The sequence below is a fragment of the Podarcis liolepis genome (genome assembly GCF_965112155.1).
Source record: "Podarcis liolepis genome assembly, chromosome: 6".
Taxonomy (NCBI): Eukaryota; Metazoa; Chordata; class Lepidosauria; order Squamata; family Lacertidae; genus Podarcis; species Podarcis liolepis.
The window spans coordinates 76,874,188-76,900,579 of NC_139559.1; the positions used below are offsets into that span (position 1 = coordinate 76,874,188).

At 45.2% G+C, this 26,392-nt stretch overlaps 2 protein-coding genes across 9 annotated transcripts in view; both read right to left on the reverse strand.

Moving 5' to 3' along the window:
* The window catches only part of CDC14A (cell division cycle 14A), a 93,213-nt gene that overhangs the window by 15,177 nt on the left and 51,644 nt on the right, over nt 1-26,392 (reverse strand). For 2 of the 8 annotated variants that reach the window (XM_083511095.1, XM_083511090.1), the window contains one exon: nt 21,244-23,470. The exons of the other annotated variants lie outside the window; for them this stretch is intronic. In XM_083511095.1, coding sequence (XP_083367221.1) covers nt 23,422-23,470 — 49 coding nt within the window. In that variant the 3' untranslated portion in view covers nt 21,244-23,421. Of the gene's footprint in view, nt 1-21,243; nt 23,471-26,392 lie in introns of those variants that run through there. 8 annotated transcript variants of the gene reach the window in all.
* Nucleotides 6,131-13,908, reverse strand: GPR88 (G protein-coupled receptor 88). Its single transcript, XM_083511209.1, has 2 exons — nt 13,162-13,908; nt 6,131-12,660 (listed from the first exon to the last, which is right to left on the reverse strand). Exon 2 carries the CDS (start codon nt 11,660-11,662, stop codon nt 10,541-10,543), a length of 1,122 nt encoding a protein of 373 aa, XP_083367335.1. The 5' UTR covers nt 11,663-12,660; nt 13,162-13,908; the 3' UTR covers nt 6,131-10,540.

Below are 26,392 nucleotides of genomic sequence, written 5' to 3' on the forward strand. Positions count from 1 at the left end.
TGGGCTCTGTGATCTCTTGCGGGTCATGTGACTCTCATGGGAGCACCAACGGGAAGACACGCATCCTGGTTTGGGGACTCAAAATGTTGGCAGGTATGCATTCTGCTTGTCCTCTTCCTTGTCTGTCTTTCTTTGGCCAAAGTTGTTGAGCCAAAAAATCAACACTTCTGATATGGGCTGCTGTAGGCCTGGATTTTCATGGACACTTTAGCCGCTATTTGATACTTTGCCTGGACGCCATTTTTGACGGACGAATCCTGACTATGTATGGCAGCCCTATCAGAATTCTCAAAGCCAGAAAGATTATTGACCATGCCTTCTATTTCACTTTGTATTTATTTTGCCCCACTGCTGGAGCAGCAGCCAATGTTTCAACCATAAGCACATGTCTGTTCAAAGTTCACAGAAGTTTCCTGTTCCCTCCTCTCCTCTGCAGCCAAGCTGTACCTCCTATCCTAAGGGTCAAGGGCCCCTCCTGGGCAATGTAGGATGGGCTGCAAGAGGCTTCTGCAAGAGCAGAGAATAACCTAGTATTGGATTGGGTGAAGACTGATTTGGGGGCAATTCCCTCTTCACCCAGCAGCCCACTGTACCTTGTTCCACACTGTCCAGTAGACCACACTGAGAAGTTTTCAATGGGCTGCAAGAGGCAGGAGGGGAACAAAACGTTTCTTCCTTGAACTTCTTTAAAATAACTCATTTAAGGCTTCAAGCATGTGTCTCTTATAGCTCAAGCTCACTCATGCCTAAGCATAAAAGGTAAAGGGACCCCTGACCATTAGGTCCAGTCGTGGCCGACTCTGGGGTTGCGATGCTCATCTCGCTTGATTGGCCGAGGGAGCCGGCGTACAGCTTCTGGGTCATGTGGCCAGCATGACTAAGCCATTTCTGGTAAACCAGAGCAGCACATGGAAATGCTGTTTACCTTCCCGCCGGAGTGGTACCTATTTATCTACTTGCACTTTGACGTGCTTTTGAACTGCTAGGTTGGCAGGAGCAGGGACCAAGCAACGGGAGCCTACCCATCACGGGGATTCGAACCGCAACCTTTTGATTGGCAAGTCCTAGGCTCTGTGGTTAACCCACAGCGCCACCTGCGTCCCTATGCCTAATCATAATTCATAGTAAATAAGATCTTGTGGTGCTTTAAAGTCTAAGAGTTGAATCAAGACCAAGTTAACTGAATCCACAGTGCAAATATCAATAGGGCAAGTTAGTCGTGGCTTAATTTAAATCCCACTGATTTAAATTAACTCAATTGCAGAAATTTACTGCAGCCTAAACTTTCAAAGAGTAAAACCGGTGCAGCAAATCTGTGGTCTTCCACCAGCAACTATTGGTCCCAGCAGCCATGGCCAATGGTCATGGATGTATTGCGTGTGTGGTTTGTGCGTTAAGATGTGCCTGTCGGTTTGTCTGTTCTAAAAAAAGAACAGAGAAAGCAACCTCCGGAAAAATGGCAGAGACAAACGACTTCTCAATTTCAATGTAGCCAACCTGCTAGGCGGAATCTGCCTGAAGAACAGCACCATCTAGCTTCACTCCTTATGGACGTCGAGAAAAAGCCTCCATTGGCTCAAAGATATTCCGATCACTTAGAACTGGTTCCTTTGTAAAGGGAAAGGGGTTATTTACTTTTTCCGCGACTCAAGATCAGCTAGAGAGCACAAGGAGCTGATGGAAGGGACAAGGGCACAATCACGAGAGAACTCAGAAAAACAGGCAGGGAGCAGCAAGATGTGTTTACCGCATTATGAAGGAAGCAAATAACACACACATTAGCATAACTGTTTTTTTAGCAGAGGAGTGTTCAAGCAAAGGCGGGAATTCGTTGTCTTTCTATGTCACGCCTTGTTTTGTGTAAAAATTAAAAAATCAATTTGCAGACTATTTTTGCTTTCAGGCAGGGGTAAAATGAAAAATCCCATGTTGGGTGAAAGTCAAGCAGCATGTGTCTCTCTAGCCCAACTCTATGGTGTAGAGCAGACACTCTGGCCTTATCGCATTGCCCCATAATGGAAAGGATTGGATTCTGCTATCCATTGCTGCCACTACGTGAATGCAATTCATTTCTCTCTAGGCCTGTCAATAAATGGCACGCGTATTGGCCACCAGCCGGGTTTAGACAGCCTAGAATCGTAGGTTATATATTACTGGATTATCTTCCATAAAATGAAGTATAAGCCTTCTGTGTATTAACAAAAGCATCTATGATTCACATGCTACCTGAGGTCTCTACTGTACAATGAATGTGTCACCAAAGGTTCCTTCTTTGCCTCTGTTTCATCAGATGAGCCTTACTTTTCTTTCTCATCATGTTCCTGCTGGTACTAAGCGAGCCCCGAAACCTAGTAAACTCTTATTTCTGTTCACTGTCAGTCTTCTGATGTCACGGCGGGTCTTTGTTACCCATTCGAATGAGTCAGAAGCCCACACGCCATGCTTCCTTCCTTTCGTGTCATAAAAGTTCCTAGCAAGCCTCAGGCTACAAAATTTAGCTACGTGGAGAAAATGTGAAAGCCAGAGTCAATGCTGCATTTCCGAGGTCGGTGGGCAACTTTGGGCAAGAGGACTGAATCTGTTCATTTCAATTTCTCCCCGTTTCTAATTTTTCCAGCCTGAAATTCAGTTCACCACATTTTCACACCAGTCTGATTTTTTTAAAATGCAATTTAACAGCATTTGAGTTCAAAAACTCACAAAGCAATTTCCCCCAATATAATGCATGTGATGGTACACGTTACCCAGTATATGCATTTTTGTAAATGGCTGGTGGGTGGACCTGAGGGAAGCTTGCTTCCCTCAGGTCCACTCCCCAAAACCATGTCCCCCAGGCCACCACTGATTGGCTAGTTTGAATATCAGGTTTGGCGAAGGGCGTTAAGCGGCCATTTTGTACACATTACTTGTTCGGAGAACTGCAAAATCTGGAGAAGTGCAAATTTCAAAGAATGGCTGTGTTGGTTCATATATTCTGTGAGGCGCCCTGAGATCTTATGATGAAGGGCAGTATATAAATCTGATAAAATAGATTAATAAATAAAATATTGTTCTGAAAGTGCAAATTAAGTAGATCTTCAAAGGCAAACTGAATAGAATTCCTCCCTATCTGTCATGTGTTCATATCACCATATACAACACGTGGCATATCAACACTGCATAACTGGGTAAATGGAAAATCATTGCGATTGAGTGGACATTATGGTCTTGGTTGCATGTCATGATAAGCAGCAAATTGTGTTGAACCATGGTTATGAACGTGCCTCTCCCTGCTATGTGGGTCCCTGCATAACTCAGACAAGCTATACCATGGCTTGCCATGTCATCTGAACCCAAACCATAGTTCGTTTGTTTCAAACAAGTGATTGCCTATGATACAGATATAAACTTTTCTGGCTTGCCACTTGTGGCTTGTTCGAAACAAACAAACATGTCTCCGTCTAGGTTCAGATGAGCTGAGAAGTCACAATTTGGCTTATTTGAGTCATATGTCCATCACACATCTGAGACAGGGAGAAAAGCTGTTCAGCACTCATCTTGCTTTCAGGCCGAAGGAGCTGGTGTTTATCCGCAGACAGCTTTCTGGGTCATGTGGCCAGCATGACTAAACCACTTCTGGCGCAATGAAACACCGTGACAGAAACCAGAGTGCATGGAAACACCGTTTACCTTTCCGCCGCAGCAGTACCTATTTATCTACTTGCATTGGCGTGCTTTCGAACGGATAGGCTGGCAGGAGCTGGGACAGAAGTGGGAGCTCACCCCATCGCGGGTATTCGAACCGCCAACCTTTTGATCGGCAAGTCCAAGAAGCTCAGTGGTTTAGACTACAGTGCCGCCCGCGTCGGCAGGGGAGCAGTATGTTCACAATTAAACCATGGTTTAAGACAAACTGGAGCTTATAGTGACCTGGGAACCAGGCCATTGGGTTCATGCAGACAAGTTATCACTTAAAGCTACCATGAACACGGGACAACTGAGCCTCAGTATCAGAAAAAATGGCTTCCCACTCTGGTTCCTGTCACGGCTAGGGCCACCCCAAAATTCAACACACATCAGTTTCAATAGCTCCTGGAATGTCTGTGGATATTAGATAAAACTGGAAATGCATGATGTATAACTAGTTAATAGAGGACGAGAGCTGTCACGACTCCACTAAATATCGAGTTCTGAGCAGATGCTTGGTTGTTTACTGCCAACTTGGAAGTACGGCTACAGCTTGACATTGAAAACGGGTGAGATTTTGCTCAGGTTTCCATTTGTTTGTTTCTTTTAAAGTGCACATTCTTTAAAATCAGCCTCTGAGAAAAAGGATGGCAGTTTATAGAAAGAATTTTAAAAGGATCTCTATCTCTATCTCTATCTCTATCTCTATCTCTATCTATCTCTATTTACTTTGATTCCCAAATCCTTTTAGATGCTGCACTGTGAAGAACAGGGACAGGAAAGGAAAACCTTTAGATGTACTGTACATTTCCCAAGGCAAGGTGAAGGATGCAGTGCTCCCCACTATTTCTGCATCTGGAGTTGCCTCCAGACTGTCAGTGTTTTGCAGAAAGGATTCAGTTGCACACTGGAAATTTAGGTTTGCGCAGTTGAAATGCTCTGGCACAACAAATCAACTTCAAAAGAAGCAACACATTTCTTTTGCAGTTAGGAAAGTGACAGGGAAATATAGACTAAAAAAATGTGGGCTAACCAACCAATTACAGTCATACCTCGGAAGTTGAACAGAATCTGTTCCGGAAGTCCGTTTGACTTCCAAAACCAAGGCGCGGCTTCTGATTGGCTGCAGGAAACTCCTGCAGCCAATCGGAAGCCGCGGAACCAACATCAGGCGTTCGGGTTCCAAAGAACGTTCGCAAACCGGAACACTCACTTCTGGGTTTGTGGCCTTCAGGAGTCAAAATGTTCGACTTGCAAGGCGTTCGGGATCCAAGGTACAACTATAATGGGAAAGTGCAAAACTTCCATGCAAGCAAATCAAGATGAGTAGCCATAGTCATGTAAATACCACCCCGAAACAAATCAGAATGATTGCTCTATATAGACTGCACACTATCTAACCTCTGTGCAAGCTTTATGCAAGAAAATCTGGATGGATGCTCAAGAAAATCACCTGGAGAAGCTTGGAAGCACCTCTTTCTGGTTTATGTCAAAGTAACAGGCTATTAAAAGGCAATCATGGATATCAACACCTTTGAATATAGGTGTTGCCTCACTTACATGGGGTTATATTGCCCACCCCATAAATGAAATTGCGTAAAGTGGGGAGCACCCTCTGAAAAGCCTCTGAACACCCCTTTCCCCCTGCTCACTGTGCCTATCTACAGTTTCTCTAGCGCCGCTGCTTTCCTCGGGGGAAAACTGCTCTTAAGTGCTCAATCGGAGCAAACGGCAATTCGGGTTTCCTATGGATTGCCATTTGTTCCAATTTATCACTAAAGAGTGGGTTTTCCCTGGGAAAGGAGCAGAACCACTTACCCCTGTGCCTAGAAAGTGTGAATTAAGCAGAATATATCTGAATATTTGCCTGTCCCACCCTCCATGCACCCTTGAAAAGCACCCAGAGATCCCGAGTCTCCAAATACTTTATTTGAGTGCCATGGTTTTTGAAATTGCTCTGAGATTAAGTTGGCAATTAGGTTGGAACGGCAATGCAGTAGAATGAAACGTATTAATTGCAAAATTAAGTGTTATCGCTGCAATATTGCAACACAATATAAGACAGGGTTCTCCCAAGCCTTGAAGAATCTCTGCCTCTGTGCGAAAAAAGGCAAACATTTTAAAAGGATAATATTATTTTGAGCTATAGGGAATTTGACAACGGGGCAACATATCTCTGTGCCCTCACTATGGCCAAAAGACTGATACTGCTGTGCTGGGACAATAAATGTACTGCTCCATTTATTCAATGGACTCAAGGCGGATTGCTTATAGATGGAGACTTTTCATGACCAAGTATAATGAAGTTTGGAACTCATTTATATAAAATACAGTAGGTTGAGGGGGGAGGGGGGCAATGATAGTTATATAAGTGCATTAGAAATAATAATACGTCTATTTTGATAATATCAATATTAATGGGAAAGGGGTAAAGGGATCCCTGACTATTAGGTCCAGTCGTGACCGACTCTGGGGTTGCGGCGCTCATCTCGCTTTATTGGCCGAGGGAGCCGGCATACAGCTTCCAGGTCATGTGGCCAGCATGACTAAGCCGCTTCTGGCGAACCAGAGCAGCGCATGGAAACGCCGTTTACCTTCCCGCCGGAGCGGTACCTATTTATCTACTTGCACTTTGATGTTCTTTCGAACTGCTAGGTTGGCAGGAGCAGGGACCGAGCAACGGGAGCTCACCCCGTCATGGGGATTCGAACCACTGACCTTCTGATCGGCAAGTCCTAGGCTCTGTGGTTTAACCCACAGCGCCACCTGCTTCCCTAATATCAATATTAGGTAAATATATATGGAATTCTAACTGTTATGGTGATATATTGTGCCCTAAAAACAAATAAAAAATAAATACAAAAACAATATATTAAAAAGCATCTCGACGGCTGCAGTATATCCTATAATGGCTTTGCCTAATCACAAAGCTGGACCCTCCCAAATCCTTCCCACGGAAAGCATGGGAGCACAGCCTTGTACCCAGTGCATTAATTCTACCTTTTAGATCTGCTGCAGCACAAACAATGACATGTGTTCAGTACTAGCTCACATTGTGCCCCCTTGGAGGCTTAACTTAGCAGCCTACCCAACTGTCAGCTGTCATCAGCCTCTGCATTCTGAGGAGAGAGAGAGCAACGTTCAAACGGGCTGGAAAATTCCATATTAGGAAAGATGAAACCTGCTTTTGTTCATAGGTAGAGCTGGTAAATCTGTACCTGTATAAATAGTTCTCCCGCGTTATTCAAGGAGATTGTTCACTGAGTCATAGGATGGAAGGGGCAGATGGCCATCCCATCTTGGCTCAGTGCCGAGGAAAATGTTCTGTAGAAACCTGCATCAACGTATTCTATTAGCAGTAGGTAAAGGGATGCGGGTGGCGCTGTGGTCTAAACCACTGAGCCTCTTGAGCTTGCGGATCAGAAGGTCGGCGGTTCAAATCCCTGCGACGGGGTGAGCTCTCGTTGCTCTGTCCCAGCTCCTGCCAACCTAGTAGTTCGAAAGCATACCAGTGCAAGTAGATAAATAGGTACTGCTGTGGTGGGAAGGTAAACTGTGTTTCCGTGCACTCTGGTTTCTGTCACGGTGTTCTGTTGCGCCAGAAGCGGTTCAGTCATGCTGGCCACATGACCTGGAAAGCTGTCTGCGGACAAACACCGGCTCCCTTGGCCTGAAAGCGAGATGAGCGCCACAACCCCAGAGTCGCCTTTGACTGGACTTAACTGTCCAGGGGTCCTTTACCTTTTTACCTTTATTAAGAGTAGGCAATGCTGTACTCTCCAGATGTTGTTGGACTACAACTCTCATTATCTTTGGCCTCTAGCCATGCTGGCTTGGGGCTGGCAGGAGCTGGAGTCCAGGAACATCTGGAGAACATGGTAGCTACCACAACCAATGTAATGTAGACCAAGTTTGGTCAACGTTCATAGACTCAGTCAGAAGCCACTCTGTTCTCTCTCTCCTGTGATCCAGGGACCAAGAGTGTATTGGCCACACAGCTCCATTCCTTCCAAGATCTCCACAAGAAATCCAGCTAGCAGTAGGGGCTTCATCATTACTACAGCATATATTTGTGCAAGCCTGGGACAGTGCATGCAAACATGACTGTAACATTACAGCGGCCTTCCCCAACATGGTGGTTTCTCAATGGTTCGGACGCCCAACTCCCATCAGCCTTCGCCAGCATGGTCAGGAATAGTGAGTGCTGAAGTCTGGCAATGTTTAGGGTCAACAGCTTCAGGATATGGCAGTGCTTTAGTTTTCCTGCCCATTAAAAAATGGCTGCCGTTCCATAAAATGGCTGGAAGTAAATGACTGAATTCAGGGACATTAGGGATGAGGAAAGAGTCAATTTTGATTTTTCTGTTTCTCATTTTTTCAATCTTGAGCTCAGTTCTCCACATTTCTTTTCTTTTTAGTCTTTTAAAAATATTATTTTCATTGGATTTTGTATGATTTTTACAAAGCTAAATATGAAAACATATTAGTTTGTGATTTTTTTTTTTTAAAGTCGTCATGAAAATTCGCCCACGTTCTTAGGGGAATTTCTCCTAACACAAGTTTGTATGCAATTTTATTTACTATATATACCTTTTCCGGCAAGCCGTTTCCCTCTAATGTAATGATTTAGGAAGGAGATATGCCATTGTCATCAATATATGCATCTTTACGTACATTTCTCCATAATATATGCATTTTAGTACACATTATTTGCCTGGAAAACACCACTGGAGAATTCAGAGAAGTGCTTTGGTCCACTTATTGTACTGGGAAGTGCGAACGAGGGAAGCTTCACCTTTAAATGCAAATTAGACTGAACCCCCCACCCACCCAATTCCTAGGGTTGAGTCACTGCCCATGAGACTGGGAACCTTTACTTCCACTGATGGGGTCATAGGAGAGATTCTCCTCTCCTAACCTATGAACAGAACCTCTATGTTCACTGTTGCCTTTTCCTCATGCCCTAAGGGCACCTGTCACACACACACAACCCCTTTCATGAGGTAGGTTAAGCTTGTAGGGGTTCATTCAACACTAGCTATCCACAGTCGACCCATTGAAGTTAATGGGCATGACTCACTTCAGTTCGTTCATTCCAGTTGGGTCTATCCTAAGTAGAGTCAGATACAACCCAAAATGGCTACTTGCCCACAGGTTGCCCAGGTTGGTTGGAGAATTTAGGACCTCACAGCAGCTGCCTTAACTCCCCCCTCTGTGCTCTCTGCCGTCGTTTCTCATCATGGGGAGTTCTCAACCCTAAAAAGGGAGATATTTGCCCTAGCTCACTTGCTTTGGATAATTACGAACTGAGGGGTAGATTACGTCTGCATTGGGTGTGCCCCCCAAAAAAGTCCACTGTTCGTAAACCAAGCAGAAAGACAGCACCAGCGTACATTTAAAAAACATCCCCAAATAATCATGGGAACTGTAGTTTGCCTCTCACAGAACTACATAGCCCAGCCTCCTTAAGAAACCACAGTCTCCAGGAGTCTTAATGCACAAGATTCTCTAAGGAGTGAAGCCTTGTCTGCCTCTGGTGATAGGTTTCCAATGGCTCAGACGGAAAGTCTTTCCCCCTGTTTTCCGAAATCTTTCAGATACATCCTTTGCATCTTATCCGTGGCCACCGTGTGCTCCTTATCCATCGGCTAAGGCAATCTCTCCTTTACACGCCCGTCTCCTCCGTTGGCAGTTTGTAAAAGCCAAGAAGAAATGCAAAACGTTCAGGCGAAACAGTGAAGACATGGAGAGGCCAAAAATTGAGGTATATAATCAGACCTTTTCATCCGCTTGACTTCACTGAGTTTTTTCTGAAAAACTCCACAAAGTGCGAAAGAGATTTGATACAAATATATACATTTTAAAGCTGGCAAGTGTCTGTGCATTATTTTATTTTTTAAAAGCCTCTCTGTAGGGAGTGGAGTACTGTGAAGTTCAGTGAGTCATTTGGTGGGTGCTTCCAGATGGCTGCTTATTATGGGATTGCCCTTCTTCGTGCATGCAGCCTCAGTTGTATCCTCCTCCCCGCCCCCGGCCATACCCTGTTTAATCCAGACTTCCCATTTTTTTTTTGGGGGGGGGGAATCTAATAAGGGTGCTTCCAGACTGTTGCTATTTTCAGATGGGATTTCGTCCCGTCCAGGCAAATTCAGGTTGTACCATTAAAAATGGATATTGAGCAACTAAACCACTTGCTCTCCCAAAGGGAACTTTTTTTGCCATGAGGAAAGTGGCACCAGAAAGTTTGCCGTGACACTTGCCCAGCATGAGGTCACCTGACCTCACTGCAAACCAATCAGAACAGACAATAAATAGCTAGCATCATCTAACCTCCCTGTGGACTTTGCGCAAACGAATCAACGTAAATGATGGCTAAGCAGGTTATCTGGAAGCAACCTCCATAAAGGACAACATGTCCACCTGCTGACAATGGCCCACATGTGATACCTGAGTCCAGGGGTCAGCAACCTAAGGCCCATGGGTCACAACCGGCCCATGGGGGTCGTTTAATCGGCCCATGGACCCCCGCAGCCCCCTCGGGGACCCGCGCTGCCTGCTTTGTCAGCTCCCATGTGCCACACTAAACCGGCGCAGAGCAGAGTGGGGACCGCCTTCCACAATGCTGGCCGGCTTCCCATTGGCTGCAGGAAGCTGCTGCAGCCAATAGGAAGCTTTGCACGCCTCCTCCATGCAGGAAGTAGTGCCGGAAATAGAATTTGAGCGTGCATGCATGCACACACGCACACACACGCTCCAGCCCACTGCGGCGTCTGCGGGACCGTGAACCACAAAAACTTTGCTGACCCCTGCCTGAGTCCAAGGCTAATGTCTCCCAACACCTTTTCACCTAAGAGCGTGCGAATTTAGGGGGGTGTCAGTGAAGCACTAAGCTGCCTAGACTTTCCACTTTGGTCCCCAGCTGTGATGGCTCCTGAGAGGGAAGAGACACTGTGGGGAGGGCGGTAGTGGCCGCTGCGGCTGCTACCGCCACCGCTGGGTTTTCCCCTCCGGGTAGCAGTAAGCGGGCACAGCGGCGGAACTCCTCGTTCTTCCACGTATAGAGCAGCGGGTTGAAGGCTGAGAGAGAGCAGAAGAGCAGCCAGCTGGCGATCTGCAGCCCCCGGGGCATGGGCCAGAAGAAAAAGCCCAGCAAGCTGACCCACACCAAAGGCTGTGTGGCCAGGAGGAACGCGAGGCAGAGGAGCAAGACAGAGATGCTGCTCAGGCGCCGGGCCCGGCGGGGAGCCGCCGGGGCTGCTGGGAAGGGGAGCTGCTGGAGCAGGTGGAAGTTGAGGACGCTGACGCGCTTGACGCTGCCCCTCACCCTCCTGACAATCCCCATGTAGCAGTGGAGCAGGAGGACTGTCTGGATGAGGACAGCCAGGGCTACCAGAAGGCCCACGTAGTTCGAGCTCTTGGTACTGGTGCCATTTTGAGACTCCTGCCGGCTGGGTTGCCACATCTGCAGCCCTGGGGGGACGGAGGCGAGGAGGAGGGCTAGCCCCCAGGACAAGCTGATCATCCAGGCCGTGTGCTTCCTCTGGTAAACAGCCTGGTACGTGATGGGCGGCTTGGTGATGAGGACATAGCGGTTGAGGGCCACCAGCAGGTGGGAGAGCAGTGAGACGATGAGCCCAAGGCCCACCAGCCCAGCACGGAGCAACCGGTACCCTTCTGACCGCACTGTCGGGGACCCAGAAGGGAGCAGTCCCTGCACCGCTTCTTGCGGCATCCAAAGGCCACAGACACTCAGGTCCGCAACGCAACCGTTGACAATGAAAGCGTTGCTGGTGGTGCGTAGCTTCCTGAAGGTGAAGACCAGGTAGATGACCATGATGTTGGATATGGTCCCGTAGATGGCTAGCAGCAAGTAGAAGAGAGACAAAGAGATCCTCGTCCCCAGGGAGTCTTCTTCGCAAAGCAGCTGTTGCAAGGATCTAGAGCTCCAGGAGGAGGAGGAGGAGGAAGAAGAAGAGGAGAAGGAGATATTGGGCATTGTGCGGCGCACCAGTGAGGCGCTCCAGACCAACCTTAGCACTGCTCAGTTCTGGAGAAGGCTAAGCTGAGCCAGGAAGAAATCCAGGAAAATCTCCTAGACCAGGCAGAACACAGCAGGAGCCAAAGCAGATCGTCACAAAAGTACCAAACATACATGACGTCCCAGAATGTAGACGGCGATCTCCAAAACAGGCAGAGAGCAAGACTGGATCCCATGGAAAAACACCAACTTCTCCGATCGTGCCAGGTCTCCAGAGTCAGTTGTTGGCAGAGGTGAAAGAAGGGATACGTGAGTCTTCTTCACCATATTTCTACACAGAGGAGGCTGCCAGTATGCCAGATCACGAAAGAACAAGCTTGCCGATGGATCCAAGGCTGGTGTTTGCGAGCCAGGCAAGCAGAAGGAGGGCGAAATCCAGAGCTTGCATCCAAATCTCCATGACTGCAGCAAAGTTAGATTCTCCTGGTCGAGTGCAGGCAGCAACGAGTGCCCAAAGACAGGCAGGCGAGCGAGGAAGGAAGCAAGGCAGAAAAAAACAGAAACCTCAGCTGTGGAAATACCAGGAGTCCCAGCACCCTCTGGGCAATGGCCTCAAGAGTGGCAGCAGCTCATCCGAAGACCTGGAACATCTTCTCTCGCTTTACAGCATGCACACTGTATTATCAGCCTGGGGAAATTCGGCGCTTCTCATCTTTATGAATTATTCAGCAGGTTTCAGGCTTGCGAGAGCAGGAGAGAGGGAGAGGGAGGGGGAAAAGAAAAAGAAAGAACCCAGCTTGCACTGAAAAGCCTGCAATTACACAGACAGATCTCTCTCCCCCTGCCTCCATCGCCACCCACTGGAGTTCTCAAATCACCCCCCTCTGGTCTCTTCCTGGACCTCTCCCGTAGCACTGATTTCCAGGATGGAGAAGAAATTCCTTTGCTCACATTTACTTCCATTTCCTCCGACGCCCCTCCATGAGGATGTGGTTGGTTTATTTCCTCCTTTTTCCCTTTTTTAAAAAAATAAAAAAAATCTAATTTTAGATCAAATCTTTAGTTGCAATATGGGGAGGAAAAAAACCACGCTCTTGCTTAAAACATTCTGCTCCTTGGCAACAGAGTCTTCATCATATTACCGTGCCGATTCTCTAGTGTATTTTTGCCATAGGGTTCCCCCACCTCCGGAAACCTGTCCTTGTGAAGGCAAAGCATCGTGGCAACGGAGTTGAGAAAGGTACAAAATAGGAGGGATGCAGTACATGGCTTTTCCTAAGAGAGGGAGGGGGCAGGTGCTGCCCTTATATTGAAAGCTGTCGATTAACACACACGAAGTGATCTCCCTGCCTGAAAATGTCCAAGGTGGGTGCACCAAAATGCCCCAATCCAACAAGGTGGAAGTTTCCCATGGGCTTGGTCAGGGGGGCGGGAACTGCTCCCCCTAAATCAAGTAAGTAAATAAATAAAACACTTAACCAAAAGTAGGAATGATCAGAATATTTGAAAGCGCTCACGGAGGTCACTTGGATGATGTTGTGGTGCGTTCGAGAGACGCAACCGAAAGAGCGATAGGTTTTCCCCAAACCGACCAATCGCATCACAGGTAGCTCAGCTTCTAGAAGCTTCTCATAGTTCTTGGCCTTCTGTCCTGAGAGTGCGCCCCTACGAGGCCTGTCTAGAAACGATTGGAAATTCCCCACAGGCTATTTATACTGCGGAAAGCCCTCAGGCCTCAGTCAACGATGTTATTATTTTTATTTAATTCCCTAGTTTTGAAACCACTGAAGATTTTGACAGATTTTTCCCCGAGAGCTTGAGGTCAACAGAAAGTCTTTTAAAACAATTGTTGTGGAGATTTTTCGTTCCGAATCTGCTAGACGGAGCCAGACGAAGGATGAGGACAAGCGGGAGCCCCCCCCCCCCAACATAAATGCTGCTACGCCCAAAGAGTTGTCTGCTAGGCGTGTAGCTGATGCGAATTCCAGACACCTTATACTTTCTGGATGTGTGTTTCAATGCACCTGGGGAGATACATACCTATTCAGAGACTGTACGGAGGACAAAAAGGCGACTCGGGTCACATTTCAAAGCCAAATCGACCCAATCGGCAGTTTCTGAAATGCAGGCACCCCCGCACCCCCCCGACTCGTGCGCAGCCGCGCATGCATGCTTTGCCAGGAAATAATTAAATGGATAAATAGAACGGTACATCAAAAAAAGGAAGATCATGGTCACTGGGCCCATCACCTCCTGGCAAATAGAAGGGGAAGAAATGGAGGCAGTGAGAGATTTTACCTTCTTGGGCTCCATGATCACTGCAGATGGGAACAGCAGTCACAAAATTAAAAGACGCCTGCTTCTTGGGAGAAAAGCAATGGCAAACCTAGACAGCATCTTAAAAAGCAGAGACATCACCTTGCCAACAAAGCTCCATATAGTTAAAGCTATGGTTTCTCCAGTAGTGATGTTTGGAAGTGAGAGCTGGACCATAAAGAAGGCTGATCGCCAAAGAATTGATGCTTTTGAATTATGGTGCTGGAGGAGACTCTTGAGGGTCCCGTGGACTGCAAGAAAATCAAACCTCTCCATTCTGAAGGAAAGCAGCCCTGAGCGTTCACTGGAAGGACAGATCCTGAAGCTAAGACTCCAATACTTTGGCCACCTCATGAGAAGAGAAGACTCCCTGGAAAAGTCCATGATGCTGGGAAAGATGGAGGGCACAAGGAGAAGGGGACGACAGAGGACGAGATGGTTGGACAATGTTCTCGAAGCTACCAACATGAGTTTGACCAAACTGCGGGAGGCAGTGGAGGACAGAAGTGCCTGGTGTGCTCTGGTCCATGGGGTCACGAAGAGTCGGACACGACTAAACAACTAAACAACAACAAACCAGGAAGTGGAAGGAGAGCTCTGGAGATCTCCTCAGAGCCTGGAGAAGATGTCAGTGAGGGCGGAGGAAGCCCCAAAGAGACCTGAGGCACAGTGGGGCTTTGTTTAGGCTGCTCGGCTCCCCGCCTAGCAGCAAACACTCGGAGTAGCGCAGGAGTAGCTGCACAGATGCTTTTCCGTGCATCGTCCAGCGTCCAGCCGGCCCCAGAGCTTCGACTCTAGTTGGAGAGGGAGTTGTGTGGAGAGAGAGCTGGACAGCAGGAAGAAACAGGTGTTTAGAGGCTTTTAAGAGGTTTTTCAGAGGGTGCTCCCCACTTTATGCAAGCTCATTTATGCGTATGAGCTCCTGGAATGTAACCCCCCCCATAAATTGGGGGGGGGGACACCTGTAATACGAAAACTGAAGCACAGCCATCCGCATTCATCCAAAAATAATAATAAATGACGCAGTTCTCCAACCAAGTACGGTTTACAAAAATGCATATTTGTAAGGTAAAAAAAACAACGCATAAATATGAATATATTGGAGAAAATAACATTCAAAAATGTCAAAATAAAAAAATTCCTTCCAATAGCACCTTAAAGACCAACTAAGTTAGTTCTTGGTATGAGCTTTCGTGTGCATGCACACTTCTTCAGATACTATTCAAAAATGTGTTCTTTTAGGAGGAATTGCTTGCAAAAATCTGGACTCTGTAAGTCAAAACTGCATACAAAAATGTGCTTATTGGGATAAATTGACAACAACATGCGGAAGAATTTTCACGAGGATTGCAAATTGCTGCAGAAATGTGGAGAACTGGATTTAAGATTTGAGAAGAATCGGGAACAGAGAGGGCTGAAACTGCTCTGTCTCTAATTCAGAGTTACCAACACTGATTTACAACTGGATTAAAACCAAATCCTCTCTTCCCTCTCTTTCTTTCTTTCTTTCTTTCTTTCTTTCTTTCTTTCTTTCTTTCTTGGGGTGGGGGGGAAGCACAAATCATAATGCTGGTTCTTCACTGTGATGCTCCCATTATGGAAGGCCCTTCCAAGGGAGACTCATCTATAGCCACCGGCTGCTCTTTTGCTCCCAGGCAAAGAATATGTATCCATTTGACCAGACAGAACGTGAACCCACTGGTAAGGTTTTGTCAACTCTGATTGATTTTTTTTAATGCTGCTGTTCTGTTTTGTGCATATTTTACTGAGATTTTCTATTGCTCTTTTTCACCCTTTTGCTATTCCCTTGTATGCCACTGTCATAAATAAACAAAATTATTTATTAAACTTAAAAAGACTGTACAGCTAATACAAACTTGCATCAATGGAAGGACAGCATTTTGAAAGTAAATTATTAAATAAATTAACAAAATAGTGGATAAGAATGAAATATCCCAAGAAGCAGCAGTCTAAAACCAAGGCATTTTCATTCATTCACCTTCTCTTTATCTATCTATGGACAGATTTTGTGAACACTTCTGTATATTTTTGAGGACCGGCTCACACATGCAATAATAATAATAAATAATAATAATAATAATAATAATAATAATAATAATAATAATAATAATAAATTTATACCCCGCCCACCTAGCTAGGTTTCCCCAGTACTCTGGGTTTTCCCAGCAATGCACATCACTTGAGAACTCTATATTTGACGTCTTGCAGCATATGCAAAGCTTTGTCTGTACACACCATACTTTTAAAACACATTTAAAGCACCCACCCAAATCACTCTGGGAACTGTAGTTCACCCCCCCAAGGGCTACGATTCCCAGCACACTTAACAAACGGCAGTTCCCAGTATTTTTTTTTGGGGGGGGGGAATGTGCTTTAAATATATTATATCAATGCAGCCTATATGAAGATCACATGCAGTAAACTGAAGCGATAAAATCTAAAGGCAGCTAAGCAGGCCATACCAGTTCAGATAGCAGGTGGGTACATACTCTTTTTCATCATCATCATCATTTTGTTATTTGTACCCCGTGCATCTAACTGGGTTGCTCCAGCCACTGTGGGTGGCGTCTAGCCAGTGGCGTAGCGTGGGTTGTCAGCACCCGGGGCAAGGCAAGTAATTTGCGCCCCCTAACCCGTGGATTTGCGCCCCCTAACCCTAACCCCCAGATGTTGCGCCCGGTGCGGCCGGCCCCCCCTGCACCCCCCACGCTACGCCACTGCGTCTAGCATATACAAAAACATAATTAAACATTAAAAACTTCCCTACACAGGGCTGCCTTCAGATGCCTGTATGCTCCTGTGTGTTAAACAAGCAAACAAAATCCAAAATTGCAAAGTTGAAAACCTCTAGTACAACAGCAAGGTAGGTTTATCTCGCAGCCTTCTCTCTACCAGAAAGCAGGTTGCTTTTGTTAGAATCTTTTTTAAAAAATGTGATCCATCCCCATCTGCTGTAGATTCCCTACAAACAATCCTGTATCTGGGGGTGGGGTGGGGCATTGGAGGAGAGGAAAAAAACACTCGGCACATGCTTAAAGAAGCGCTTGCTCTGTATCACCTCACCTGTTTCAGGACAGGGATGGGGAAGTTGCGGCCTTCCACCTGTCGTTGGACTACAACTCCCATCATCCTGACCTTTAAGCCATGCTGGCAGGGGCTGATGGGAGTCGGAGTCCAACAAATATCTGGAGGAGCCAAAGTTTTGGTGTGCAAATAGTAACAATTAAGGCTTCAGACTATATACCACTGGCTGTGACTGATGGCCGCTATCATTGGACACCTCCGTCCATACACAATCAAAGCTAGACTTGGATATCAGCTGCAAATAATAGGAGTGTTGTCTGTCGAGCTAAATGCTATAAAAGTGGAGAGGTTTCTTTGCTGTAAAAACAGCTGAAACATGTCAAAGGGGATATGTAGTGTGTGAACATCTGCCACACCTCCTTGCATTTTTACAATTTATGGTATATAATAAAAAAACACACATTTTTTTAAAAAATCAAGGGTGCATGCTTCGGCCGTGCACCAGGAAGCCCAATGGTGCATGTTTGCTTCCAGATGCACAGATCCATCAAACACCTTAGCCCATGGGTAGGCAAACTAAGGCCTGGGGGCCGAATCTGGCCCAGCCGCCTTCTAAATCTGGCCCATGGATGGTCCAGGAATCAGCGTGTTTTTACATGAGTAGAATGTGTCCTTTTATTTAAAATGCATCTCTGGGTTATTTGTGGGGCCTGCCTAGTGTTTTTACTTGAGTAGAATGTGTGCTTTTATTTAAAATGCATCTCTGGGTTATTTGTGGGGCACAGAAATCCGTTCATTTCCCCCTCCAAATATAGTCCGGCCCCCCCACAAGGTCTGAGGGACAGTGGACCAGCCCCCTGCTGAAAAAGTTTGCTGACCCCTGCGGCTTAGCCTTTATCCAACTGCAAAGACTGACATGATTACAGCCTCCCCACGCTGTATGCATTCGCCATGCAAAAAGTGGGAATGGGCCCTGGACGGGCAAAACCATTTCAAAGAAACAAAAGCTACTCAAAGCATGGGAACGGCAATTTCTTCTCTCCCCCCCCCCCCGGCTTTTGGAGTTGAAAGCCACCTCCTGACGCCCCCACACTGCACTGGAATGAGGAGCATGGTTCGAACCCGCCTCTCTAAGCCAGCTCTCTTGTTCAGGCTCCTCAAGTCTGCTACTTCAAAAAGGCGGGCACAACATTTTTTTTCCTGCTGGGCCGCCTTGGAAAGATATCGAGAGCCGCAATGAGTGCAAAAGCACAGCCACCATCGAAACTGTGAAGTGCTAGCTTGGCAATGGCAGCCTGACGTGCTACTCCCGCCATCTCTTCTTCCGTAACTTCCCCTTCCCAAGATGCCAGCCTGCACTTGGAACAAAAGACAAAACCTCACAGAGCAATTCCTGTTCTCTGCATGTTAAAAAAAGAGAAGTGTTCCCTTTCTTAAGAGATCACTTTCAGAAAGGGTAAGAAATGCAGTTAGCAGCCATTGAAAGGCTGTGGCGCTGGGAACGTCTCGTCTTAAAGCCAGATGAGCAGCTGTCAGTCAGTGTGGACAATACTGAGATATATGCATCAGTGGTCTAACTCAGTAAGGTCATTTAGGCAGTGTGCAATTAGGTTTGCTTTTTGGGAGGGGGTGGTGGAAATGGCATGATTATAGTATTAAATTTATATACCGCATCTTTCGCTCTATAAGATGTGCTTTTCCCCTCCTAAAAAGTAAGGGGAAATGTGTGTGCGTCTTAGGGAGCGAATGCAGGCTTCGGGCGGCTATCCCGGAAGCCAGGAGAGCAAGAGGGATTGGTGCGCACCGATCCCTCTTGCTCTCCTGGCTTCAGGGATAGCCGCCCAAAGCCTCCTGAGCTCAGTGGGAGCGCTCCCGCTGTGCTCCAGAGGCTTTGCATTGCTTTCGCTCAAGCCAGGAGAGCAAGAGGGATCGATCCCTCTTGCTCTCCTGTCTTCGCTTCGCTGGAGAGCTGCTGCGCAGCTTTCCCTCTCTGCGCAGCGCCCCTTCAGCGAAGCAGGAGGAGAAACAGTTTCTCTTCCTGCTTTGCTGGAGAGGCGCTGAGCAGAGAGAGAGAGAGAGAGCTTTTTATTCTTGTTCTCCTCTAAAACTAGGTGCGTCTTACGATCAGGTGCCTCTTATACGCGTCTTGTATGGCTGAAAAATACAATGCGTCTTGTGTGGTGCATCTTATACGGTCGGAAAATATGGTACTGCCTTTCCTCTGAGGATCACAGTGCGGTGGTACCTCAGGTTAAGTACTTAATTCGTTCCGGAGGTCCGTTCTTAACCTGAAACTGTTCTTAACCTGAAGCATCACTTTAGCTAATGGGGACTCTTGCTGCTGCTGCGCCGCCGGAGCCCGATTTCTGTTCTCATCCTGAAGCAAAGTTCTTAACCTGAAGCACTATTTCTGGGTTAGCGGAGTCTGTAACCTGAAGCGTATGTAACCTGAAGCGTATGTAACCTGAAGTACCGTTGTACAGCGTAAAAACACTGTCATGTCACTCCAGCACATACTGCAGTTGTATGTAAAGCCTCACATACCTTAGCAGATTCAAGCGGAAATCACACCAAACAAGGGAGCAACCCAGCGCCGGAGACCACAAGCTGTAGCTTCTCCAGCTTCTTGCGGCATATGCCACAAGGAATTTGTGATCTCTCTGTGTGCCATTTATGGCACCTATGCTGTCAGCTGACCACATAGGGGAAAACAGCTAAACCCAGAGTTTGAAACACCTAAATCAAGATGGTCCAACATGCAGCTCTCCCCCACCCCCGAGGCCTTTTGGGGCAGCTCTCTGCAGCATTTGAAACTGCCCCTAGCCCTCACGCTACTTTCCTCCTGGGAAAGCTTGGACAGGGTCTGAGAGTCTTCTGGCCTCCTTCCTCAAGACTGGATGAATTTGTTCCGAAAAGGTAATCCGAGAAGGAAGACCTTGGCATGTTGCTGTTCATGAAACAACTTGCAGTAAAAATCTATGGAAGGGTCGACGTTACAGCAACCTCTTTCCGGAAAAGTGGCATCCTTTTATTAGATGTGTGGATAGCGCTAAACTGCAGGAAAATGTCAGGCGAGAAATCATTTCAGTGGTATAAAATGTTTTACAGTGGAGGAAAAAACGGGACTTAATTTTCACTAGAAAATGTAAAGCAGATGCTTTTAGGAGAATATCTACACCCACATCCACACAGCTCAGTGTGTTGAGAAAGCAAAAAGGACTGAGCAGAAGCAGCAAAGAGGCTTCAAGATGCTCTCTGGGGTACCCACATCATCGGGCTAAGGTAAGCCATAATATGGCTTGCCTTATACTGTCATGCGAACCGGGCTGCTATGAGCAGACTGAAATGATAAGGGCATTGTTTGGGAATTCCATATAAACGTGCATATACACCACAAAATGTTGCTTTTGTTCTGATTGATGTCTGTTCCGCTTCAGCAGTAAAAAGTGGAAGTGGAAATGTCTGTGAACTTCTAACATTTCTTTATTAATTTCAGGCCAGATAGCTACTCCCCAGGCCTTGCTTATACAGTGGCACCTTGGGTTAAGAACTTAAATTCGTTCCGGAGGTCCGTTCTTAACCTGAAACTGTTCTTAACCTGAAGCACCACTTCAGCTAATGGGACCTCCTGCTGCCACCGCGCTGCCGGAGCACGATTTCTGTTCTCATCCTGAACAGGTACTATCCAAGGTACTATTTCTGGGTTAGCGGAGTCTGTAACCTGAAGCGTCTGTAACCCGAGGTGCCACTGTACAGGGTTTTCCTATTCTCTATGAAGAAACACTCTCTACTTGCTCATGGCTAGCCTCCTGGAAGGTCTGCCAAACACCTTCCAGCTAACAGAGCAAGGGGACACCTTTGTATGTGATGCTGACATGTTTTTTTAGCACAGCAAGATTGAGAGGATGGTTTAAAACAAATGTGAATGCCTTAGGAGAGATGTTGGCCATGGCTGGGAAGAATAAGGCTGGCCTCAATTGCAAGACCAGGAAAAGGAAGACTGCCAGGGGTCCCTAAGACAAGGTTGCCACCAGAACAAGAAAGGCTAGCATTCAAGAAAAGAGCAGCGAGATGGGTGAGTAGCTGCAAGAGAGAAAGAATCCACATTAACAGCTACTGTGAAGGAAGGCTTGAATTTGAGGGAAGGTGGTTTTAGATTCTAGGGGAACCTCAAAATACATTTCACAAAACTGAAGTACTGGGTGCACCAGCACCTGATTAAAACAAAGAAATTAAGCTGTGCATAACTTTTACTTTTATTATCTATTAGCGTTTATTATTTCTACATTGCAAAAATAGTACATCTTTCTAGTAACTAAGCTAGTAACAAAATACATGTCAAACTTTAGAGAGGTAGAATTACCTTAGAATCTGCCTATCGCTTACTCATATACAGTACATTTTATGTACATGTGATAAAAAAATATTGAATTCAGTGATTAAACCAGCTTCAGTCAAGAAGAATTTATCCATCATAATTAGGACTATTTCCCTTCAAAATAATGATTTATTTTTTTAAAAAAAACCTCATCAGTAATTATCTCTACTTGATAGGACCAAAAAATACATTCCTGGGGCGGTGGCCTGGTTTAGACAACCGTATCTTGGTTAAAATAAGAGAACTGGAAAACTGCAGTTACCAGCTTTGCAACAAGCCGGGAAATTAAATCAACTTCAAACCTTGATTTAATATTCCAATTTCTTCTGAAACTATTGCTCATAAATTTTCTGGTTTGGCTGAAATAGGAAATTATGGTTAGAGGTTTGTGGGTTTGATTGTTTGCACTGTGAAGAGATGAGCAATGAAGCTGCATATGAATGCAAAAGTTTTGTTCTTATCTTGGTCAACTAAGCTGAGATGTGATTGCTTGAACATGACCAAGGAGTGCAGTGGTTTCTTCTTCACATAATATGACTTGTAAGTGAAATGACCGTTACCATTTCACTTTCACAATTATTGCACTCTGAGCGACACTGACAATACTGCAGTTATTTCAGAACTAATTTTGAAGGGTTATGGTGAAGACCTACAATAGCATTGTTTGAAATAGTTTCGTGATTAAATTGAACTGGGAAAGAGACATTAGCGAAAAGCAACAGCATTTACCGGTATAGTAAGTACGACAGCATGGCTGAACATGGAAGGAGTAAAACACAAAGAGGGGCATAGTTTTAACAGTGCATCTAAAATCCATAGTGGAAACGTGCAACTCCTGCCTCCATGTCTAAATATGCAGCGACAAAATCTTTGCAACTATTACAAATTCAGACAGTACGTGTCTTCCGTGCTATGCACAAACACTTTGCTCACTATACATAGATGGATATTTCATCCTGGCTTTGCATTCTGATACAGTACAGTTTCTAGAACTGAATTATACAGAAAAGGAAAATGCAGAAAGGCAAGGCTCTAAAGAACAGAACATCTTTGCAGAACAAATTACTGGGCTGAAAATGTTAACAAGGTAACATACTAATTATTTATTTAAAAATTACTTTCCCTTTCCATGGAAAAGACACTTAATTAAGGATGCTAGAACAGGCCTGCTTCATAGGCATTCTATATCCCTTTGAAAAAACGTCCATTTCAAACATTAGCATTTTCAAAGCCAAAGCAATGAGGCTGATGTTAACTTTCTTCCCACTATTAAAAAGTATTTGTAATACTGTAGCCACAGTGCATGAAAATAAAATCAGCAAGCAGCTCTGTTCTCAACGGCCAGGTTCAAGAGATATGAACAGGAGGCTTCCAAATAGGCACATAGATTTTTTAGTTCCCCTCTTCTGACACCTTGTTGCATGCTGCAGAAGTTGAAGGGCCCTCTGAGATGCAGCAACCCACAAGGCTGAGGTGGAGCGGGGGGGCTGCCACTTATCAGCAAACCCATTCCCCTCCAGGTGTACATAGAAGTGGTTTTCACCCATTGCTTCCTCTGGGTGCTGGCTAATGTTTGAAATGTAAAACAAGACATTTAAAAATACACACAGTTTTGGAGGGATTAAAAAAGTGAAGCTTAAATCAAAATATAGCCTATGTTTACACAATTTATAGATATTTATATACACACAAAATATTTTACTCAATATATATTTATATATATTTATATATATATACTTATATACACACATTATAATAACACTGTCATCGAGAACCATAATTACAAATATATTGCTAAAATCCATTAGAAATAGTCTCCATTTTAAAATCTTGCATCTATACACAAAATTGTACTAGTCGTAAGTTTTAACTTCAGTGCATTCGTAGTAGTCACTAACTGAAGTCTCTAGGTAATTCAGAGATTTTGGTGTCTTTAGCTCTAATCGTCTGTGAAGAGGCCTCGTCCCCTTGGGCGGGTTGTTTTCCCCACAACATTGCTCTTCTTGAAGAGAACCGAATTTTAAGAATTGTCCAGCTTTCACCGAAGCAACAAGGCTTTAGTACTGAACATATTCAGACTGAAGGGACTGTGCAGACGAGAAACAAAAACTAGTGTTAAGATTCAGTTAAGAGACACAGTGAGGTTCAATTAACAATCAACTTTTCCATATCAAACAAGCTTGTCATTATCATTATTTTTGTTCTAAAAACAAAACAAAAAACACTGACTAGAGAGATCCAGGGCATGGCCAGGAAGCAAAGTTAATACACTCACACTATGAGAAATCCAGTACAAATGGACTTAGGAGGAGTAAAAGGGAAGTGGTAAAGTCAGGTTTCCCAAATGTCTGCTAGCTGCGGCACACCCCCATTTAAAATGGGAGGCGCACTCGGGCCTTTACAACCAGGCAAGTTTACATTTAGAGCCATGTTCGGGAAACTTAGGTCTCCACCTGTTTTTGGACTACAAATCAGATCATCCCTAGTTAGCGGGACCAGTGGTCAGGGATGATGGGAATTGTAGTTCAGTATCCAAGTTTGGGAAACACTGATTTGGAGTGTGAAAGAGGAAGGATTATCCGCCCTCAGAGGAATCTACCTCCTGGTGTTTCTCTGCAAGAGTCTCTGATCTGGCCTTTGCTCCTTTATATCAGGAAGGAGGCAACCCCAGTAGAAAGACTCATGCAGACACACAAGGGACATTCTTCCTTGAGGACGCAAATTTTGATGTGGTTTTGTATCAGCTGCAGCCATGCAGAGACAGCAAAAATTAACAGTATGATTGGGCCGGAAAAGCACTTCAGCTAATAGGATCTTTATAAATAAGGACTCTTTTTCCTGTAATGTATAGTGTGTCCCACAAAAACCAACGGAACTACTATAGCAAACTTCTTTTGTGTTATGGTAATTAAAGATGAATGTTAAATTATGAGGAATAGAAATGTGTTGTTTTTCCTTTCTTTCTTTCTTTTTGGCAGCTGACGTATCTTCAGAGACCCACTTTGTTCCACGCTATTCCACGTTTTCATTGTTGCTACCAATTAAGAATTCTCGCTGCCTTTTGCATTAAGTGCTTTAAAACAAAAGGCGCAGTCATAATCACCTCTAAAATTCATCTCCGTAAAGAAAGTGGCAAGATGAAATTGCAGTAATTTGTAGTTTAATCGCATTTACTTTAGCTTCAACAATGAAAGAACGCCCTTCAGGTTTTAACTTTGTTCAGGAAGTGAGTGTAGCACGGCTAACTTGTGTTGAAATAGCAGCACACTTCAAAGCACAATGAAACATTTTAGCTACACATTTTTGAGAAGGGGAAAGAGCAGTAGGAAGTACAAATGAGAACCAATAGTACTGCAAGCAGCAAAGATGGATGGGGGAGAGAAGTTAGCAGAGTTAAGAGCAAGCCATAAAATTGCATTCCGTAGTTAGTGTATATTGCATGCCGGTATTTGTATCAACAAAGTCCTGTGAACTCTGAGAAGAGAAAGTGGATTTCAAAGGCCGACTTTTGAAACCCTGCTCATTCTTGCAACTGGCACAAGTATTATCCACGACACTGCTCATCGTTCGTCCCAAACCTAAGCTCACTTACCTGGCAGTAAGCTCCAGTGAAGTCAATGGGACTTACCTCCAGGTAAATATGTTAGAAGAAACCCTTCCAGCCACATGCCAGCTAAGACAGATAACACCGAAAAGACCTCGTTCAATTGCAGGAGTAACTTTACTAAGACATCTAAGCAGGGAGAAAGCTGTACGCAAGCCTCCGCAGGTTTATAATGGTCCAAAGGTCAGTGTAATAAAGTGTCAACCATTAGAACTGTCAACTATCAATACTCGCATCCTGCTGCTCTACTGCTTCTCCCATCATTGTGTTTACTTGTTTGAATAACATTTCTGGATTAAGGTAAAAACAAAAACCCTTACACAGTAGAATATGCTCCACGTTATCAGAACTTCAGAACAAGCCCAGATTCTTCCCTCCATTTGGTTATGCCTGTGTGTATGTACCTCTATAAAGAGACATGCTCCCCATCATTCAGTAGTAATCAAAGCCACTGGTGGAAAGACATATCTGTGTTCACGGAAATGGCTGCTGGCAGGCTGCGTGCTGTACCCATGTAAATAACCATGTGAAGAAAATGTGCAGACACTGAATGTTTGAACCAGCCTTGACTTGTGCTGCATATTCACAGCACTGGAGCCAGTCCTGCCCATTTGACAGAAGAAAAAACGAACATAGCAATACACCCAATGTCTAAATTTCTGAATACGGCACAAGCGATAAAAAATTAAAATGCATAAAGTTTTGCTTTATGGTCTCCGTATTGGGGGAGATTTTTCTATTTTGGAACTCAAATGCCCATCTTGCCTTCCTTATCTTCTTTGTAGCAATAATAATAATAATAATAAAACTTTCTACAGTGGAGCCTCGGGTTACATTGCCTCCGGCTTATGTCACCCTTGGCTTGAGACCAGTGCCGGAATGGGTTACTTCCAGGTTCGCGCCGTTTGCACATTTGCAGAAGCGCTAAATCGTGCACATACGCAGACGTGACGCTTTGGGCTGCGTTGTTTTCGGGTTGTGGCGGGGCCTCCGGAACGGATCCGCGACGTAATCCAAGGTTCCACTGTATATGCTTTTGAGATTTTTCAGAGATTTTCATAAGGAAGAGCTAAGCCAGCTTTTACTCAGGTGAAGGGGGCAAAAAAGGATACAGATCCCAGGATGACTCAATTTTTGGCAGTGTATTTGTTGCATCTACACTTTCCCCCCAAATTACTTTGCTATTTCCAAGTCTAAGTGACGTTGATTAGAAGTATAGCAAGGCACTTATGATTAAGATCAACGTTTTGACACAGTACATTTGTTTTTGACTTTCTTGCCAACAGGTGCAGGCCCTAAACTGCTAAAGTGTGTGCCATTCTGCTATCATGCTATCAAGCAGGCTGCTATGTAGTCAGAACTAATCTAATCTTATGTATGCAGATCCCCCAATATGAAATGTAAT

Coding starts and splice junctions, on each gene's coding strand:
- GPR88 (XM_083511209.1), bottom strand. CDS start 11,662: ATGCCCAATATCTCCTTCTCCTCTTCTTCTTCCTCCTCCTCCTCCTCC.